This window comes from Macaca fascicularis, chromosome 11 (assembly GCF_037993035.2).
Source record: "Macaca fascicularis isolate 582-1 chromosome 11, T2T-MFA8v1.1".
NCBI lineage: Eukaryota > Metazoa > Chordata > Mammalia > Primates > Cercopithecidae > Macaca > Macaca fascicularis.
This window is the reverse complement of record NC_088385.1, coordinates 118,827,548-118,849,494: the sequence shown is the minus strand read 5'-3', so window position 1 is coordinate 118,849,494 and position 21,947 is coordinate 118,827,548. Positions and strand designations below refer to the sequence as shown.

At 41.7% G+C, this 21,947-nt stretch overlaps 2 protein-coding genes across 15 annotated transcripts in view; one reads left to right on the top strand and one right to left on the bottom strand.

Moving 5' to 3' along the window:
• The window catches only part of TMEM116 (transmembrane protein 116), a 109,189-nt gene that overhangs the window by 66,071 nt on the left and 21,171 nt on the right, over window positions 1-21,947 (top strand). The window lies entirely within an intron of this gene.
• Window positions 18,447-21,942, bottom strand: LOC102127164 (disintegrin and metalloproteinase domain-containing protein 1-like). Its single transcript, XM_015453406.4, has one exon. It carries the CDS (start codon window positions 21,041-21,043, stop codon window positions 18,542-18,544), a length of 2,502 nt encoding a protein of 833 aa, XP_015308892.3. The 5' UTR covers window positions 21,044-21,942; the 3' UTR covers window positions 18,447-18,541.

The window sequence follows — 21,947 nt, the reverse complement described above, 5'->3', positions numbered from 1 at the left end:
TTTTTTTTTTTTTTTTTTTTTAACAGTGACATTTGAACTATGGTAGTCCATGAAATGCAGATCTGTCACTCAACTCACTGGGTTTCACTTATTTGTGAAAGAGTGATACCTTCTTTTGTTATTATTATTATTATACTTTTTTTTTTTTTTTTTTTTTTTGAGATGGAGTCTCGCTGTCGCCCGGGCTGGAGTGCAATGGCCGGATCTCAGCTCACTGCAAGCTCCGCCTCCTGGGTTTACGCCATTCTCCTGCCTCAGCCTCCCGAGTAGCTGGGACTACAGGCGCCCGCCACCTCGCCCGGCTAGTTTTTTGTATTTTTAGTAGAGACGGGGTTTCACCGTGTTAGCCAGGATGGTCTTGATCTCCTGACCTTGTGATCCGCCCGTCTCGGCCTCCCAAAGTGCTGGGATTACAGGCTTGAGCCACCGCGCCCGGCCATTATTATTATACTTTAAGTTCTAGGGTACATGTGCACAACGTGGAGGTTTGTTATGTATGTATACATGTGCCATGTTGGTGTGCTGCACCCATTAACTCGTCATTTACATTAGGTATATCTCCTAATGCTATCCCTCCCCCCTCCCCCCTCCTCACAATAGACCCTGGTGTGTGATGTTCCCTTTCCCGTGTCCAAGTGATCTCATTGTTCAGTTCCCACCTATGAGTGAGAACATGCGGTGTTTGGTTTTCTGTTCTTGCGATAGTTTGCTGAGAATGATGGTTTCCAGCTGCATCCATGTCCCTACAAAGGACATGAACTCATTCTTTTTTATGGCTGCATAGTATTCCATGGTGTATATGTGCCACATTTTCTTAATCCAGTCTGTCCCTGATGGACATTTGGGTTGATTCCAAGTCTTTGCTATTGTGAATAGTGCTGCAATAAACATATGTGTGCATGTGTCTTTATAGCAGCATGATTTATAATCCTCTGGGTATATACCTAGTAATTGGGATGGCTGGGTCAAATGGTATTTCTAGTTCTAGATCCTTGAGGAATTGCCACACTGTTTTCCACAATGGTTGAACTAGTTTACAGTCCCACCAACAGTGTAAAAGTGTTCCTATTTCTCCACATCCTCTCCAGCACCTGTTGTTTCCTGATTTTTTAATGATTGCCATTCTAACTGGTGTGAGATGGTATCTCATTGTGGTTTTGATTTGCATTTCTCTGATGGCAAGTGATGATGAGCATTTTTTCATGCGTCTGTTGGCTGAATGAATGTCTTTTGAGAAATGTCTGTTCATATCCTTTGCCCACTTTTTGATGGGGTTGTTTTTTTTTTCTTGTAAATTTGAGTTCTTTGTAGGTTCTGGATATTTGCCCTTTGTCAGATGAGTAGATTGCAAAAATTTTCTCCCATTCTGTAGGTTGCCTGTTCACTCTGATGGTAGTCTCTTTTGCTGTGCAGAAGCTCCTTAATGTAATTAGATCCCATTTGTCAATTTTGGCTTTTGTTGCTGTTTCTTTTGGTGTTTTAGACATGAAGTCCTTGCCCATGCCTATGTCCTGAATGGTATTACCTAGGTTTTCTTCTAGGATTTTTATGGTTTTAGGTCTAACATTTAAGTCTCTAATCCATCTTGAAATAATTTTCGTATAAGGAGTAAGGAAAGGATCCAGTTTCAGCTTTCTACTTATGGTTAGCCAATTTTCCCAGCACCATTTATTAAATAGAGAATCCTTTCCCCATTTCTTGTTTTTGTCAGGTTTGTCAAAGATCAGATGGCTGTAGATGTGTGGTATTATTTATGAGGGCTCTGTTCTGTTCCATTGGTCTATATCTCTGTTTTGGTACCAGTACCATGCTGTTTTGGTTACTGTAGCCTTGTACTATAATTTGAAGTCAGGTAGTGTGATGCCTCCAGCTTTGTTCTTTTGGCTTAGGATTGTCTTGGCAATGAGGGGTCTTTTTTGGTTCCATATGAACTTTAAAGCAGTTTTTTCCAATTCTGTGAAGAAAGTCATTGGTAGCTTAATGGGGATGGCATAGAATCTATAAATTACCTTGAGCAGTATGGCCATTTTCACAATATTGATTCTTCCTATCCATGAGCATGGTATGTTCTTCCATTTGTTTGTGTCCTCTTTTATTTCACTGAGCAGTGGTTTGTAGTTCTCCTTGAAGAGGTCCTTTACATCCCTTGTAAGTTGGATTCCTAGGTATTTTATTCTCTTTGAAGCTATTGTGAATGAGAGTTCATGCATGATTTGGCTCTCTGTTTGTCTGTTAGTGGTGTATAAAAATGCTTGTGATTTTTGCACTTTGCTTTTGTATCCTGAGACTTTGCTGAAGTTACTTATCAGCTTAAGGAGATTTTGGGCTGAGACGATGGGGTTTTCTAAATATACAATCATGTCATCTGCAAACAGGGACAATTTGACTTCTTCTTTTCCTAACTGAATACCCTTTATTTTTTTCTCTTGCCTGATTGCCCTAGCCAGAACTTCAATACTATGTTGAACAGGAGTGGTGAGAGAGGGCATCCCTGTCTTGTGCCAGTTTTCAAAGGGAATGCTTCCAGTTTTTGCTCATTCAGTATGATATTGGCTGTGGGTTTGTCATAAATAGCTCTTACTGTTTTGAGATATGTTCCATCAATACCGAATTTATTGAGAGTTTTTAGCATGAAGGGCTGTTGAATTTTGTCAAAGGCCTTTTCTGCATCTGTTGAGATAATCATGTGGTTTTTGTCTTTGGTTCTGTTTATATGCTGGATTATGTTTATTGATTTGTGTATGTTGAACCAGCCTCGAATCCCAGGGATGAAGCCCACTTGATCATGGTGGATAAGCTTTTTGATGTGCTGCTGGATTCGGTTTGCCAGTATTTTATTGAGGATTTTTGCATCGATGTTCATCAGGGATATTGGTCTAAAATTCTCTTTTTTTGTTGTGTCTCTGCCAGGCTTTGGTATCAGGATGATGTTGGCCTCATAAAATCAGTTAGGGAGGGTTCCCTCTTTTTCTATTGATTGGAATAGTTTCAGAAGGAATGATACCAGCTCCTCCTTGTACCTCTGGTAGAATTCGGCTGTGAAACCATCTGGTCCTGGAGTTTTTTTGGTTGGTAGGCTATTAATTATTGCCTCAATTTCAGAGCCTGCTATTGGTCTATTCAGGGATTCAACTTCTTCCTGGTTTAGTCTTGGGAGAGTGTTAGTGTCCAGGAAATTATCCATTTCTTCTTGGTTTTCTAGTTTATTTGTGTAGAGGTGTTTATAGTATTCTCTGATGGTAGTTTGTATTTCTGTGGGGTCGGTGGTGATATCCCCTTTATCATTTTTTATTGTGTCTATTTGATTCTTCTCTCTTTTCTTCTTTATTAGTCTGCTAGTGGTCTATCAATTTTGTTGATCTTTTCAAAAAACCAGCTCCTGGATTCATTGATTTTTTGGAGGGTTTTTTGTGTCTCTGTCTCCTTCAGTTCTGCTCTGATCTTAGTTATTTCTTGCCTTCTGCTAGCTTTTGAATGTGTTTGCTCTTGCTTCTCTAGTTCTTTTAATTGTGATGTTAGGGTGTCAATTTTAGATCTTTCCTGCTTTCTCTTGTGGGCATTTAGTGCTATAAATTTCCCTCTACACACTGCTTTAAATGTGTCCCAGAGATTCTGGTATGTTGTATCTTTGTTCTCATTGGTTTCAAAGAACATCTTTATTTCTGCCTTCATTTCATCATGTACCCAGTAGTCATTCAGGAGCAGGTTGTTCAGTTTCCATGTAGTTGAGCGGTTTTGATTGAGTTTCTTAGTCCTGAGTTCTAGTTTGATTTCACTGTGGTCTGAGAGACAGTGTTATAACTTCTGTTCTTTTACATTTGCTGAGGAGTGCTTTACTTCCAACAATGTGGTCAATTTTGGACTAAGTGCAATGTGGTGCTGAGAAGAATGTATATTCTGTTGATTTGGGGTGGAGAGTTCTGTAGATGTCTATTAGATCCACTTGGTGCAGAGTTGAGTTCAATTCCTGAATATCCTTGTTAACTTTCTGTCTCATTGATCTGTCTAATGTTGACAGTGGGGTGTTAAAGTCTCCCATTATTATTGTATGGGAGTCTAAGTCTCTTTGTAAGTCTCTAAGGACTTGCTTTATGAATCTGGGTACTCCTGTATTGGGTGCATATATATTTAGGATAGTTAGCTCTTCCTGATGAATTGATCCCTTTACCATGATGTAATGGCCTTCTTTGTCTCTTTTGATCTTTGATGGTTTAAAGTCTATTTTATCAGAGACTAGGATTACAACCCCTGCTTTTTTTTGTTTTCCATTTGCTTGGTAGATCTTCCTCCATCCCTTTATTTTGAGCCTATATGTATCTCTGCAAGTGAGATGGGTCTCCTGAATACAGCAAACTGATGGATCTTGACTCTTTATCCAATTTGCCAGTCTGTGTCTTTTAATTGGGGCATTTAGTCCATTTACATTTAAGGTTAATATTGTTATGTGTGAACTTGATCCTGTCGTTATGATATTAGCTGGTTATTTTGCTTGTTAGTTGATGCAATTTCTTCCTAGCATCGATGGACTTTACATTTTGGCATGTTTTTGCAATGACTGGTACCAGTTGTTCCTTTCCATGTTTAGTGTTTCCTTCAGGATCTCTTGTAGGGCAGGCCTGGTGGTGACAAAATCTCTAAGCATTTGCTTGTCTGTAAAGGATTTTATTTCTCCTTCACTTATGAAACTTAGTTTGGCTGGATATGAAATTCTGGGTTGAAAATTCTTTCCTTTAAGAATGTTGAATATTGGCCCCCACTCTCTTCTGGCTTGCAAAGTTTCTGCCAAGAGATCTGCTCTTAGTCTGATGGATTTCCCTTTGTGGGTAACCCGACCTTTCTCTCTGGCTGCCCTTAACATTTTTTCCTTCATTTCAACTTTGGTGAATCTGACAATTATGTGTCTTGGAGTTGCTCTTCTTGAGGAGTATCTTTGTGGCATTCTCTGTATTTCCTGAATTTGAATGTTGGCCTGCCTTACTAGGCTGGGGAAGTTCTCCTGGATGATACCCTGCAGAGTGTTTTCCAACTTGGTTCCATTTTCCCTGTCACTTTCAGGCACACCGATCAGACGTAGATTTGGTCTTTTCACCTAATCCCATATTTCTTGGAGGCTTTGTTCATTTCTTTTTACTCTTTTTTTTTCCACACTTCTCTTCTCACGTCATTTCATTCATTTGCTCTTCAATCGCTGATACCCTTTCTTCCAGTTGATCGAGTCGGTTACTGAAGCTTGTGCATTTGTCATGTAGTTCTCATGTCATGGTTTTCATCTCTATCAGTTCTTTTAAGGTCTTCTCTGCATTGATTATTCTAGTTATCCATTCATCCATTCTTTTTTCAAGATTTTTAGTTTCTTTGCACTGGTTACGTAGTTTCTCCTTTAGCTCTGAGAAGTTTGATCGACTGAAGCCTTCTTCTCTCAACTCGTCAAAGTCATTCTCCGTCCAGCTTTATTCCATTGCTGGCGATGAGCTGCGTTCCTTTGGAGGGGGAGATGCGCTCTGATTTTTTAAATTTCCAGCTTTTCTGCACTGTTTTTCCCCCATCTTTGTGATTTTCTCTGCCTTTGGTCTTTAATGATGGTGACGTACTGATGGGGTTTTAGTGTGGGTGTCCTTTCTGTTTGTTCATTTTCCTTCTAGCAGTCAGGACCCTCAGCTGCAAGTCTGTTGGAGTTTGCTTGAGGTCCACTCCAGACCCTGTTTGCCTGGGTATCAGCAGCGGAGGCTGCAGAAGATAGAATATTGCTGAACAGCGAGTGTTACTGTCTGATTCTTGCTCTGGAAGCTTCGTCTCAGGGGTGTACCCAGCCGTGTGAGGTGTGAGGTGTTGTTCTGCACCTAGTGGGGGATGTCTCCCAGTTAGGCTGCTCAGGGGTCAGGGACCCACTTGAGCAGACAGTCTGTCTGTTCTCAGATCTCAACCTCCATGCTGGGAGAACCACTGCTCTCTTCAAGGCTATCAGACAGGGACTTTTACATCTGCAGAGGTTTCTGCTGCTTTTTGTTTAGCTATGCCCTGTCCCCAGAGGTGGAGTCTACAGAGGCAGGCAGGCCTCCTTGAGCTGCGGTGGGCTCCACCCGATTCTAGCATAATATTCTTAAAGTTCATCCACATTGTAGCATGTGTTAGTATTTCATTCCTTTTTTTTTTTTTTTAGAGTTGGGGTTGGCCAGGCGTGGTGGCTCATGCCTATAATTCCACCAGTTTGGGAGGCCGAGGCAGGCGGATCATGAGGTCAGGAGATCGAGACCATCCTGGCTAACACGGTGAAACCCCATCTCTACTAAAAATACAAAAATAAAATTAGCTGGGTGTGGGGGCAGGTGCCTGTAGTCCCAGCTACTAGGGAGGCTGAGGCAGGAGAATGGTGTGAACCCGGTAGGAAGAGCTTGCAGTGAGCTGAGACCATGCCACTGCACTCCAGCCGGGGCGACAGAGCAAGACTCCGTCTCAAGAAAAAAAAAAATTGTTGGGGTTTCTCTGTTGCCCAGGCTGGAGTGCGGTGGTGCAGTCATGGCTCACTGCAGCCTCAAACTCCTGGGCTCAAGAGATTCTCCTGGCCAGGCACAGTGGCTCACGCCTATAATCCCAGCACTTTGGGAGGCCAAGGCAGGTGGATCACTTGACCTCAGGAGTTTGAGACCAGCCTGGCCAACATGGTGAAACCCTGTCTCTAGTAAAAATACAAAAATTAGCTGGGCGTGGTGGTGCACATCTATAATCCCAGCTACTTGGGATGCTGAGGCAGGAGAATTGCTTGAACCTGGGAGGCAGAGGTTGCAGTGAGCTTGTCACTATACTCCATCCAGCCTGGGTGACAGAGCAAGACTCCATCTCAAAAAATAAAAATAAAAATAAAAAAGATTCTCCCACCTCAGCCTGCTGAGTATCTGGGACCACAGATGCATGCCACCACAAACTGTTAAGTTTTACATTTTTTTTAGAGAAAGAGTATCACCATGTTGCCCAGGCTAGTCTGGAACTCCTGGCTTCAAGCAGTTCTCCCACCTTGACCTCTCAAAATGCTGGGATTACAAGCATAAGCCGTTGTGCCCAGCTCAACTCATTCCTTTTTATTGCTGAATAGTGGTCCATTGTTTGGATATACTACATTTTACTTGATGATAGACTTTTGGATTGTTTTCATTTAATGTATAAGTAACATGCTATAAATACTCAGGTACAAGTTTTTGTCTGGATATGTTTTTGTATTTCCTGGGTATATTATGCATATATGAGTGGAAGTGCTAGGTCATATGATAACTCTGCATTTATTTACATTTTAAGAAACTACCAAGCTTTGATTCAAAGTGACTGCACCATTTTACATTCACACCAGCAGTGCATATGGGTACTAATTTCTCTACATCCAGAATCTGTGTTTTTTATCTTTAGCCATTTAGTTCCTAGCATATAAATATTTCTTAAAAGTAAATATTTAATTTAAAGAATGAAGTCAATGAGAAAATAAACAAATGAACTGAGGTCAGATTAGTTTGTTGGGTTTCTTTTTTTTTTTTTTTTTTTTTTTTGAGACAGGGTCTTACTCTGTAACCCAGGCTGGAGTGCAGTGGCACTATCACAGCTCACTATAGCCTTGACTTGACCTGGGCTTGCTGATTCTCCAACCTCAGCTTCCTGAGTAGCTGGGACTACAGGTGCAAGCCACCATGCCTGGGTAATTTTTATATTTTTAGATTAGATTTTACCATGTTATCCAAGCTGAGCTTGAACTCCTGGATTCAAGCGATCTGCCCCTCAGCCTCCCAGAATACTGGGATTACAGGGGTGTGCCACCACGCCCAGCCTGAAGCCCAGATTTGTATAATTTGCCTGTTTCTGTGGTACAAATACTCCCACCACCATAACATAACAAGATATGGTAGTGGAGTATACAGATATACGGGGGAGAGTTATGGAAGATTTTCTTCCCATGGCAGAGTAATTATCTGGAGCCATATTACGTATACAACGGGGATGTGATAAAAGAGCTCACAATTTTTTAAAGCTTTACGTCTAAAAGCAGGGTGAAAACATTTTACAGTTGTTCAACATTTTGCATTCTCATTAGTAGAGGAAGACTGCCTTTTTTCTTTTTTGAAAAAACACTTCAGTGATACTTTCATGCCCCTTTCCCACAGCTTGCCCACAAAAAATGACAAAATTCAAGAATGAAGTTTGGGGGAATAAGAAGCTAAACTTTTTTCAAATTAGTGTAACACTTTGCCTTCATTGTGGACAGAATTGCACCTATCTGAATTTGTGATGGTGTGATCTGGGTTTTCAGTAAACTATTTAAAAAAACCTTTTTTCCCTTTCACTGAGTCCAGAGAATGACATGGAGTATGACCCCAGGTTAGGAGGAGCTTCCCTCAGACATTCCTAAAGCGACAAGAAAAGATGTCAGGTTGGGGCCAAGGAGAGAGATAGCCAATCCAAGTCCCCCAGGGAGGGACTTGGCCCCTGGACTTCAGGAACACTAATATCTGTAACATCCAAATGTGTTTTCTTTCCCATATCATCATTCCCTTGGTTTCCCTCAAGTCTAGATAAAACTAGAGCCTGAACTTGGCAGTGCTTTGGGTAAGTAAAAGAAGGACCTGGTTCTCCGCTGGCCTGAGGCAGCACAGAGAAGACAAAAGTGGTCCAGAGAAGGCAGATAAAGGATGGCAAGAAGTCACCAGCCAACACCAGAGTCTCTTGGGGCAGCATCTGGCTGGGTTACAAGTGACTACCAATGGCAACACGTAAACATTCCTCATAATCCTCCAACACACTGGGGAGAGGAACCAGGAGAAAGGCTATGCTTCCTAGAGGCACAAACACACCATGCAGAACAGACTGTTCTCACTCGTGCTTAAGGGAACTCTGACTCTTGAACCCAGACATTTAAGATCCCAAGTTCCATGTACATGCTCATTCCTGCCCCCATTAAAACTCATCCTTCCCTGCCACAGTCTATCATAAACGGCTTCAGCCTTATTTGGCTGGAGTTTGCGATTTATAAACATTCAAAATTTACTTCATGAGCTTTATAAAATTAACAATATTGTATCTGAACAAGATTTTGGATTGTGCAGTGGCTATGGACTGGCAAAAAGCATCCTGCGTGGCTGGGCACAGTGGCTAATGCCTGTAATCCCAGCACTTTGGGAGGCCAAGGTGGAAGAATCACTTGAGGCCAGGAGTTCAAGACTAGTCTGAGTAACATAGACCTCCATCTCTAAAAATAAAAATAAAAATACTTAGCACAAGAGGCTGAAGTAGGAGGGTTGCTTGAGCCCAGGAATTTGAGGGCTATGACTGCGCCATTGCACTCTAGCCTGGGCAGTAGAGTGAGACCTCATCTCTCTTTTTTAAGAAAATGTTATCCAAAGCAGTTTATTAATTTTTTTAATTCTAATTTTTGTGGGTACATAGTAGGTATATATATTTATAGGGGTACATAAGATGGTTTGATACAGGCATGCAATGCATAATAATCTCATTATGGAGAATGGGTTATCTGTCCCCTCAAGCATTTATCTTTAGTGTTATAAACAATCCAGTTATACTTTTTTAGTTATTTTAAAATGTATAATTAAATTATTACTGACTATAGTCACCCTATTGTGCTATCAAATAGTAGGCCTTATTTATTCTTTTTTTTTTTCTATACCCATTAACCATCCCTACCTCCCCCTACCCCCAAATGCCCTTTCCCAGCCTCTGGTAGCCATCCTTCTATTTTCTATCTCCATGAGTTCAGTTGTTTTAACTTTTAGATCCCACAAATAAGTGAGAACGTATGATGTTTGTCTTTCTGTGCCTGGCTTATTTTACTTAATGATCTCCAGTTCCATCCATGTTATTGCAAATGATAGGATCTTATTCTTTTTTATGGCCAAATAATACTCTGTTGTATACATGTACTGCAGCCTCAACTTCTGGGGCCCAGGTGATTCTCCCACCTCAGCCTCCTGAGTAGCTAGGACTATAGGCACATGCCACCACTCCTGGCTAATTTTTTATATTTTTTGTAGAGACAGGGTTTTGCCATGTTTCCCAGGCTGGTCTCAAACTCGTATGCTCAAGCAGTTCACCCACCTCAGTCTCCCAAAGTGCTGGGATTACAGGCATGAGTCACTGCACCCAACCTGCATTTTCTTTATCTATTCATCTGTTGATGGACACTTAGGTTGCCTCCAAATCTTGGCTATTGTGAACAGTGCTGCAACAAATATGGGAGTGCAGCAGATATCTCGTCAATAACTGATTTCCTTCCTTACCCAGCAGTGAGATTGCTGGGTCATATGGTAGCTCTAGTTTTAGTTCCATAGTGATTGTACTAGTTTACATTCCCACCAACAGTGTAGAAAGGCTCCCTTTTCTCCACATCCTCGCCAGCATTTGTTATTACCTGTCTTTTGGATATAAGCCATTTTAACTGGGGTGAGATGATATCACATTGTAGTTTTGATTTGCATTTCTCTGATGATTAGTGAACAGTCACTTTTTCATATGCACGTTTGCCATTTGTGTGTCTTTTTTTGAGAAACGTCTATTCAAATCTTTTGCCTATTTGATCAGATTAGATTTTTTCCTATATTTGAGTTTCTTATATACTCTGGTTATTAATGCTTTGTCAGATGGATAGTTTGCAAATGTTTTCTCATATTCTGCGGGTTGTTTCTTCACTTTGTTGATTGTTTCCTTTGCTGTACAGAAGGTGAGCCCATTTGTCTATTTTTACTTTGTTTGCCTGTTTGTAGGGTATTACCCAAGAAGTTTTTGCCCAGAGCAATGTCCTGGAGATTTTTCCCCATGTTTTCTTGTAGCTGTTTCATAGTTTAATGTCTTAGATTTAAATGTTAATCCATTTTGATTTGATTTTTGTATATAGCAAGAGATAAGGGTCTAGTTTCAGTCTTCTGCATATGGATATCCAGTTTTCCCAGTACCGTCTATTGAAGAGACTGTCTTTCCCTGTTCTTGGCACCTTTGTCAAAAATGAGTTCACTAGGTGTGTGGATTTGTTTCTGGGTTCTCTATTCTGTTCCATTGGTCAATGTGTCTGTTTTTATGCCAGTACCATGCTGGTTTGGTTGCTATAGCTCTGTAGTATAATTCAAAGTCAGGTAATGTGATTCCTCCAGATTTGTTCTTTTTGCTTAGGATACCTTTGGCTATTCTGGGTCTTTTATGGTTCCATATAAATTTTAGTATTGTTTTTTCTATTTCTGTAAAGAATGTCATTGGTATTTTGATAGGGATTGAATTAAATCTGTAGATTGCTTTGGATAGTATGGACATTTTAACAATGTTGATTCTTCCAATCCATTAACATGGAATATCTTTCCACTTTTTGGTGTCCTCTTCAATGTCTTTCATCGGTGTTTTATAGTTTTCATTACAGATATCTTTCACTTCTTTGGTTACATTAGTTCCTAGGTATGTAATTTTATTTGTGGCTATTATAAATGGGATTACTTTTTTATTTCTTTTTCAGATTGTTCACTGTTGCATACAGAAATGCTTCTGATTTTTTATGTTGATTTTGTATCCTACAACTTTACTGAGTTTATCAGTTTTAATAGTGTTTTTGTGGAGCCTTGAGGTTTTTCCATATACAAGATGATATCATCTGCAAACAGAGTTAATTTGACTTCTTCCTTTCCAGTTTGCATGCCTTTTATTTCTTTCTCTTGTCTGATTGCTTTAGCTAGGACCTCCAGCACTATATTGAATAACATTGGTGAAAGGGGGCATCCTTGTCATATTCCAGATCTTAGAGGAAAGGGTTTCAGTTTTTCCTCGTTCAGTATGATACTAGCTGTAGGTCTGTGGTATATGGCTTTTATTATGTTAAGGAATGTTCCTTCTATACCTAGTTTTTTGATAAGGGTTCTTATCATGAAGGTATGCTGAACTTTATCAAATGCTTTTTCAGCATCTACTGAAATGACCATATGGATTTTGTCCTTCATTCTGTTGATATGATGTATCACATTAATTGATTTGCATATGTTGAACCATCCTTGCATCCCAGGGATAAATTCCACTTGGTCATGATGAATAATCTTTTTAATATATTCCTGAATTAGATTTGCTAGTAATTTGTTGAAGATTTTTGTCAGAGATATTCATCCGAGATATCTGATATTCATCAGAGACCAATGCCTGTAATTTGTTTCCTTCCTTCCTTCCTTCCTTCCTTCCTTCCTTCCTTCCTTCCTTCCTTCCTTCCTGCCTTCTTTCCTTCCTTCTTTCCTTCCTTTCTCTCTTTCTTTCTTTTTCTTGATGTGTCTTTGTCTGGTTTTTGGAATCAGGGTAATATTGGCCTTGTAGAATGAGTTTGGAAGTATGTCTTCCTCTTCTGTAGTTTGAGTAGGATTGGTATTGGTTCTTCTTTAAATGTTTGCTAGAATTTAGCAGTGAAGCCGTCGGGTCCCAGGGGTTTCTTTTTTTTTTTTTTTTTTTTTGAAACGGAGTTTCACTCTTGTTGCCCAGGCTGGAGTGCAATGTTGCGATCTCGGCTCACCGCAACCTCCGCCTTCTGGGTTCAAGTGATTCTCTTGCCTCAGCCTCCCGAGTAGCTGGGATTATATAGGCTTGTGCCACTACACCCAGCTAATTTTGTATTTTTGGTAGAGATGGGGTTTCTCCGTGTTGGTCAGGCTGGTCTCAAACTCCTGACCTCAGGTGATCCTAATATTATAATAATAATAATATAATTATTATATTATTTTTATTTTTATTTATTATTATTTCTAAATTATTAAGAAAATAATTTAGTTTCTTGCTTTTTATTTTTGTGTATCTATTATATGTTTTTTTGGCTTGAGGTTACCATGAGGCTTGCAAACACTATCTTATAACCCATTATTTTAAACTGATAACAACATAACACTGTTTGTATAAGCAAACAAGCAAAAAGAAAACTAAGAACTCTACACCTTAACTTCATACCTCTGCTTTTTCACTTTTGGTTGTTTCTGTTTATATTTTACTGTGCTATGTCTTGAAAAGTTGTTGTTGTTATTATTTTGATTGGTATATTATTTATTCTTTCTACTTAAAATAAGAGTAGTTTATACACCACAGTTACAGTGTTATAATATTCTGTGTTTTTCTGTGTATTTCTATTACCAGTGAGTTTTGTACCTTCAGGGTGATTACTTATTGCTCATTAATATTCTTTTCTTTCTGATTGAAGTGCTCCCTTGAAAGCATTTCTTGTAGGACAGGTCTGATGTTGATGAAATCCCTCAGCTTTTGTTTGGGAAAGTATTTCTCCTTCGTGTTTGAGGGATATTTTCATTAGATACACTATTCTAGGGTAAAAGTTTTTTCCTTCAGAACTTTAAATATGTCTTGCCACTCTCTTCTGGCCTCTAAGGTTTCCACTGAGAAGTCTGTGACCAGAAATATTGGAGCTCCACTGTATGTTATTTGTTTGTTTGTTTTCTTTCTTTCTTTTTTTATTAAAAAAATAATTGATTTTCTCAGCCCCAGCCCTGGCAGTTCATGTGGCTGAGGAAGCCTGGCCTGATTTGTTTGTTTTCTCTTTCTGCTTTTAGGCTCCTTTATCCTTGATTTTTGGGAGTTTGATTATTAAATCCCTTGAGGTAGTCTTCTTTGGGTTAAATCTGCTTGGTGGTCTACATCCTTCTTTTACTTGGATATTGATACCTTTCTCTAGGTTTGGGAAGTTGTCTGTTATTATCCCTTTGAATAAACTTTCTACCCCATCTCTCTCTCTACCTCCTCTTTAAGGCCAATAACTCAGATTTGCCCTTTTGAGACTATTTTCTAGATCCTGTAGGCATGCTTCCTTTTTTCTTTTTCTTTTTGCTCCTTTGGCTGTTTATTTTCAAATAGCCTGTCTTCAGGCTCACTAATTCTCTCTTCTGATTGATCAATTCTGTTATTGAAAGACACTGATGCATTCTTCAGTATGCCTATTGCATTTTTAGCTCCAGAATTTCTGCTTGATTCTTTTTAATTATTTCAATCTCTTTGTTAAATTTATCTGATAGAATTCTTAATTCCTTCTCTGTGTTATCTTGAGTTTCTTTGAATTTCCTCCAAGACAGTTATTTTGAATTCTCTGTCTGAAAGGTCAGATATCTGTTTCTCCAGGATCGGTCCCTGGTACCTTATTTAGTGCATTTGATGAGGTCATGTTTTCTTGGATTGTCTTGATACTTGTAGATGTTTGTCTGTGTCTGGGCATGGAAGAGTTAGGTATTTATTGTAGTCTTCGCAGTCTGGGCTTGTTTGTACCTATCCTTCTTGGGAAGGCTTTCCAGATATTTGTAAGGACTTAGGTGTTGTAATCTAAGCGGTATCTGCTTTAGGGGGCACCCCAAGCCCAGTAATGCTGTGGTTCTTGAAGATTCATAGAGATACTGCCTTGATAGTCTTAGGCAAGATCCAGGATAATCTGGATTGCCAGCCAGAGACTTGTTCTCTTCCCTTAATTTCTCTCAGACATACAGAGTCTCTATCTCTGTTCTGAGCCACCACTGGGGGTGCAGTGACACAAACACCCCTGTGGCCACCACCACTATGACTGCACTGGGTCAGACCTGAAGCCAGCACAGTTCTGGGTCTTGCCCAATGTCTGCTGTAACCACTCCCTGACTACCACCTATATTTGCTCAAGGCCTTGGGGCTCTACAATCAGCAGGTGGCAAGGCCAGCCAGGCTTGTGTCCTTCCCTTCAGGGTGGTGAGTTTCCCCGGGCCCTGAGTGGGTCCAGAGGAGCCAGCCAGGGACTAGATTCAAAAACCTTAGAAGTCTACCTGATGTTCTCTTGTACTGTGGCTGAGCTGGCACTCAAATCACTAGATGCAGACCTTCTCACTCTTCCTTTCACTTTCCAAAGGCAGAGAAGCCTTACCCTGTGGCCACCGCCACCATGGGCCCATGGGGAGTACTGCCAGACTACTGCCAAAGTTCCCTTAAGGCCCAAGGGCTCTTCAATCAGCTTGTGGTGAATGCTGTCTGGCCCAGGACTCACTCTTCAGGAAATTGGGCTCCCCTCTGGCCCAGGGCAGGTCCAGAAATGCTGTCCAAGGCTAAGTCCTGGAATCGGGGACTCTAGCCCACTTGATACTCTACTCACCTGTGGCCGAGCTGGTACCTAAGGTGTAAGAGAAAATCCCATTTACTCTTCCCTCTGCTTTTCTCAAGTGGAAGGAGTCTTGCCCCATAACCACTACAGCTGGGAATGTGCTTAGTCTCACTTGAAGCCAGCAAGTCTCAGACTCTCACCCAAAGCCCTCGATGTAGTGCCTGGGTATTGTTGCTGGTTATTCAGGGCCCAAGGGCTCTTCCATTCGCAGGTGATGAACGCTGCCAGAACTGAGTCTTTCCCTTCAAGGCAGCAGGTTCCCTTCTGGCCCAGGGTGTGTCTAGTATTATCATCCAGAAGTTAGGGCCTGGAAAGTGGGCCCCAGAACTCTGACCAGTGCCCTATCTTGCTGTGGCTGAGCTGGTATCTAAGATATAAGACAAAGACCTCCACACTTTTCCCACTCCTCTCCTCAAGTGGAGGGAAGGAGAGTCTCTCACAACTGTGAGCTTTGCAGCCTGGGGTGAAGGGGGAGGGGTGATGCTCTTAGCCACTCCAGCTGGTTTCAAAGTAGGTCATGTCCCCACCACCCTCTCACCCAGTTCACTGTCTCGGGGCCAATTCAGCACTAGGACTCCACCTAGGTTTTGCAGTCCTTGTGTCCTGGACTGCCTTTCAAGTTTCTTTGGGGCCCCAGAACGCTTTAACCCATGGTGGTGAGGCTTACAGGAACTCAAGTTCCAGTGCTGGGATCTATCATTTCCCTCTGGCTAGAACTGGTTTAAATGCTCCCTCTGTTGGCAGGTGTCAGCTGTGTTTGGTCCAGTTATCCCTTCTGATTTTTAATTCTTATGAATGTGCTTTTTTGTGTGTAGATAGTTGTTAAGTTGGTGTCCTTGCTGCAGGGGGATGATTGGTGGAGCCTTCTATTCCACCATCTACCGTGCCTAGACACCATCTTTGGGAAAAAAAAAATCCTTCTCAAGGTACAAATATTGCCACGGTTGTGACAGTTGGATTTGATTAAATTATTCACTTGGTCAACATTTGTTGAGCAGTGAGCTAGGCCTACAAAACTGAATAATGATGCCAACTTGCCACTCCATTCTGTCAGGATGTAGTAGGGGAAAAGACATTTTAATCCATAATGACTACACAATGCAGTAGATTCATGACAGAGATCAGCATGTGTTTGTAAGGCTTCGGTTTCATTAGAGTCACTGAAGAAGCACCTCTGTTCTGGGCAATTAAGGACATGTCTTTCCCTTCAGTTTTTTTTGTTTGTTTTTTTGTTTTGTTTTGTTTTTAACGGAAGGAAAAAGCTCATGAGGCAGTAGATTCACTCATTCCTGGGGAGGGATGCAGGTCCTACCACTTACTGGCTACCTCTATAGCAAACTCTTCAGTCTCTGTTTCCTCATATACGAGATGGAAGTTTTATTGGGAAGTTGGGAGGATTAAATTAAGGCAATGAATGTAAAGTATTGCTTTAACACAGTGCCTGGAACAGAATGAATGTTTTTTATTTATTTGAGACAGGGTCTTGCTCTGTAGCCCAGGCTAGAGTATAGTGGTGGTATCATAGCTCACTGCAACCTCGAACTCCTGGGCTCAGCAATCCTCCTGGCTTAGCCCCCTGAGTAGCTGGGATTATAGGTGCACACCACTATGTCCGGCTAATTTTTTTTTTTTTGTAGAGACAGGGTCTTACTATGTTGCTCAGGCTGATCTTGAATTCCTGGCCGAAAGTGATCCTTTCACCTTGGCCTCCCAAAGTGTGGGGATTACAGGCATGAACCACCGAGCCTGGCCTAATGTTAACATTATATTTTCTTTGTGCTCTCTTCTCAGAGAAGTAATTGCCACCTCCAGAATTCTATTACCTGTACAGAAGTTCCTTCTGATATTCAGTCAACAAGTTATTAATGTGAATAATTTTTTTAAACGAAAACTAGAGGAAAAAATATTTATTTTTAGTTTTTTTTTTTTTGAGACAGAGTCTCGCTTTGTCACCCAGGCTGGAGTACAGTGGTGTGATCTTGGCTCACTGTAGCCTCAACGTCCCGGTTTCAAGCAGTTCACCTACTTCAAGCCTCCCAAGTAGTTGGAACTACAGGCGCATGCTACTTACTACTCCCGGGTAATTTTTGTATTTTTAGTAGAGACGGGGTTTAACTATGCTGACCAGACTGTTCTCAAACTCCTGACCTCAGGTGATCCACCCTCCTTGACCTCCCAAAGTGCTGGGATTACAGGCCACCGCGCCTGGCCAAAAATATTTTAATTTCATACATATAGTCAGCACTGTGGTAGATGCCTCTATACTATTATAGAATTAATGTAAACACAGTTTCCTAACTCTAGGTGATGTTCATCAGCCATGAATTATCTGAGGAGTATGAAGTTCATCCCAGGGAAATTAGTAAAACAGAAAAGCTATGAAAGTTGGCCTCACTTTGGGAGGCTGAGGCAGGTAGATCAGGAGTTTGAGATCAGCCTGGCCAATGTGGGGAAACCCTGTCTCTACTAAAAATACAAAAATAAGCCAGGTGTGATGGCATGCACCTGTAATCCCAGCTACTCAGGAGACTAAGGCAGGAGAATCGCTTGAACCCAGGAGGCGGAGGTTGCAGTGAGCTGAGATCACAGCACTGCGCTCCAGCGCTCTGGAGTGACAGAGCGAGACTCCATCTCAAAAAAAAAAAAAAAAAGCTGGCCTTGAAGATAAAAAGTATTTTAGGTACAAAGGGAATATGGCTGTAGGAAGCATCTAGAAATATTGGGAAATAATAAATCAAATATACATATATCATATTAAACATCTGCCAGATTTGGAAAGCAGGTGACCTCAATGCTGACCTCTTAACCAACAAGCAATCAGGATTTTCTTCTTTGATACAGTCCCTCCCGCAGTGCCCCAGAATAAAGTGGACTCAATAACTAAACCATGTGGAACCTGAAGACATGTCTAATATGAATAGGGTTTTATTTGTTTTTGGATTTAAAAACTCTTCCTTTGATGAATGCATATTTATAGGTCAAGTTAGAACAACTAATCATATAACAATTGTCCTCACATAATAGGTAGTTGTTACTTAAAATAAAAATTCCAGAGACAGTAATAAATTCAGGCACATATGATTCTGTATGTCAAACAAATAGAAGACAGCATGTCCTGAAAAAGTTTCTGGTGACTAAAACAATTGGCCCCAAAAGACAAGGACATTGATGTCCAAAGATGCATGTTAATGGTTCCAATGAAATGTGAAAAAGCAAAAGGTACCAAAATATTTGACATATTAAATTAATGTAAATTTAATTACTAAAATGAATAATAAAAGTGAAAGAATCCTTCCTTCCACATTAGTATATCTGAGTCAGAGCCACTAAAGCTATCTATTTCTACTTCACCAAACCTCTCATTTCCACTCAGTGCTTGAGAAGTTTGATATACTTGGCTTCATCTCCCTATTTCTAATCTTAAGAATCTGATGCTTCCTCCTCCTTTTCTTCTTCTTCTTCCTTCTCCTCTTCTTCTTCTTCTTCTTCTTCTTCCTTCTCCTCTTCTTTTTCTTCTTTTTCTTCTGGGGCCACTTCTGCTGCCTCTGGCTTTATTTCTGGGGCCGGTGGTGGAGGCACTGCTGGAGGAGCTTCTGCTGGGGCAGCCTCTGGTGATTTTTTAAGCAAGCAGATCAAGCAAGTAATTACACTTAATAATAGTATTATAAAAAGTATAATGAATGATAATATCATCATGTCTACAGCACGTTCTTCCTGTTTGGAACTAGATATCTTTTGATTTTGACCTCCTGAAGGTGTCCCACCTGGCTTACCAGGAGGGCCACTGTCCACACTACCTCCACTTCCTGCAGTAACACAGTCAGGGGGGGCATGCCCTTCATTACAGTGGCAGTGCCCTAAATCGTTACAAACTCCGTTCCCATTACACGTTTTTTCTGGGTTGCAGGCAGACATCACTGGGGTTTTATCTGTGCAGGCGGAATTTAGGCAGACTTTATTTGGTGCACAGTAAGTGCCATTGTGCACGTCTCCTTCATCAGGAATGTCAGTACTTGTATAGGCATCCATGCTCCAACATGAGTCATCTCCCCGAGGGACCTGAATCATTGTATGTTGGAGACTGATTTTTGGTAAGCCTGTAAACCCAGAACATATAAGTTTCCCACAAAATGTATTACCATCTGAACACCGAACATATTGTGACCCAGGACTGGTAGGAATGCCACAGTTTCCAAATCGGTCCCCTTTGCTGTTCATTGAATTGTAACACTCTTGTGAGGCTGATTTTGCACCATATCCAAATACTTGTTTGCACTGATTGTTAGGGTCCATACAATTACCTTTAATGCACTGGTAAATTTTATGACATTTTGAGCCATCTTGCTTATGCCTGTTGTCGGGGCATACTGCAGATGTACCATTGCAAAATTCTGGGAGGTCGCAGGAATCACTAGAAGGACGGCAAGAATATCCCTTAGGTTGAAATTTACAGTTATGACAACATGGACCATCACTGCACTCTGCTTTCACCTTCAGTATACAGTTTTCATCACAACATGGGTGACGCTGACATAGAGAACCACAGTCACACTGCTCCGTGTCCTCCACCACGCCATTTCCACAGACAGAATCCCTACGCTTGCGGCCCCTGGGCCATGGCTTGTTAAATAGGCAGGCCCCTTTGTGTTCTCGAAGGAACTGGTGGAAGTAGTCAGAGCTGCAGTTGCTGAAGCCACTTTCTTTTGTGATATTTTCATGCATGAGGCAAAAGTGCTTCTCTCTGCAAAAGCAGGCCGAGTGGTCGTGCTGAATACCCAGGTTGTGCCCGAGCTCATGGACCATCAGGGCTGCAAACAACAGCATATCTTCATGATGGAAGGATTCAACAGCCGCCGCAAAACCGCTTGAGCAGGCACCACTGAGAAAGGCCTGGCCCGTATTCTGTCCAGGATGATGCCCGACGATCATGTGGGCAACATCGTGCTTCGCACGACGGAAGAGCATCTCTTGTCTCCAGCGATTGAAATTCCTGAGTGTGATTTGCAAGTCCACTGCGACATCTATTAGGTCCCCCTCGGTCCAAATCTCCATTCCGGCCAGCACCACCTCTGTGTTTATTCCCCTAGTGAAGCCGTTGGCCAGAGCAATGACATCCACTACTCTCTGGACCGTCTCATTGATGTTACTGCCCCACATCTGGAACCGCTGGTTGTTGACAACAACAAACATCTCCACGTACTTGGTGTGTGACCACAAGTAGGACAGCGCCTGTAGATCATGAGGCTTCCTGCTCCCTTGTTGCCAGCTAGTGGACACCACATGGCTGTCTCTGGAAGTGACACCACAGGAGACTCGCGCTTCATGTGCCATGGTGTATAACACATGTTCAAACCGTCTTGAAGAGTCCATGGGCTCAATGCTGTAAGATTTTTCCTCCTTAATCAGGATGCCCCTGAGACCTGCACAGGTGTTGACAGAAACAAAAGAACCTGACACTCCTTCTATGTAGCCTTCATAGTGGCAGTCATGTGAGATGAAAGGCGATTCTTGCCCCAGGATGCCATTGTGGTAACTGTAGACTGGAAAGTTATTCACAAAATGGCTTCTTTTCACCTTCAGGTGAACCAAGTGCTTCTGGCCTTGCATAAGTAGCAAATAGGTTGCCTTTTCCACTGAGTCTTCACTTCCCCTGACCATCAGCCGCTTTGGGATGACTATTTCATAGGAAGAGTAATATACCGAAGCCATGTCACAGCATGTGCTCGGGAGAAAAATTATCCCCAAAAGCAACATCATCCCCAGCCTGACACACGATTGACCTGGCACTAGCCCCAGCCTCAAATTTTTCATCTGGGGAGCCCAGGTCTGAAGCACCCTCCTAGCCTCATACAACACCACATGGAGTTTCATCAGAGAAGACAGGAAGGAGGCAGAGTCTCTCACAGAGGCTGTCACTGACATGGCCCTAGGGAATCAGTTGATGATGCAACTTGTGTCCATGAGCAGCAGCTCTCCCTGACACGCAGACCGTCAGACACAGGTACTAGCCCCAGATCTATGCCAGCTGCATGAAGCTACTTTCACCTCTGAAAGACCCAGCTTTCTGGCTGAGTCTCTGCCTAGTCTTCCGGGTCTATCTCATATCTTTCAGAAATTTTCCATACTTGATGACTTTCTCTTTCAGTTTCAGCTTCAGTGCCCCTGGTTAAGGTCCTATCGACATCATGGAGGGATGTATTATCAAAAAGACCAGAAACTCTATAATGTAGGACTATACTGTGCGAGGGGAAACAAAATCTCCATGCCTTTCTCAACTGGCCTACATGGAACAACCCCTCCCCCACCCCTCCTGTTGTCCGTTGCTCAGCTAACTCCACATGTTCCAGACCAGGGGTCTTGGAGATCTCTCTGGTGGGCATACACCACTGTCCATTTCCTCTCTTCTAAAACTCATCTCTAAGCACACAAACATCTTTACCTATGGTGCTCTTTTCTGCTCAGTGAGGCATTATAGATATGTGTGTCTGCATTTCAGGGGCCAGGCTGTTGGAAAATGCAAGTATGGTGGCTACCCTGTGCCCCAACATAGATCCCAGTGGGCTGATGACCCATGGGCAAGGCATAGTCCTGTTTTTTAACATTGCCAACATTGAGTTTCTAAATTCTGATTGTAACACTATCCAAAAGAGTATATGGGAGATGCCAGCAGAGCAGCTTTCTGTTATATGTGATTATCATAGACCATTGGCTGGTACCTCCAGAACTACACTCTCCTTGGGATAGTCTCACATATGGAGGTGATAAGATTATTATTATTATTTTTTTGAGATGGAGTCTTGCTCTGTCGCCCAGACTGGAGTGCAGT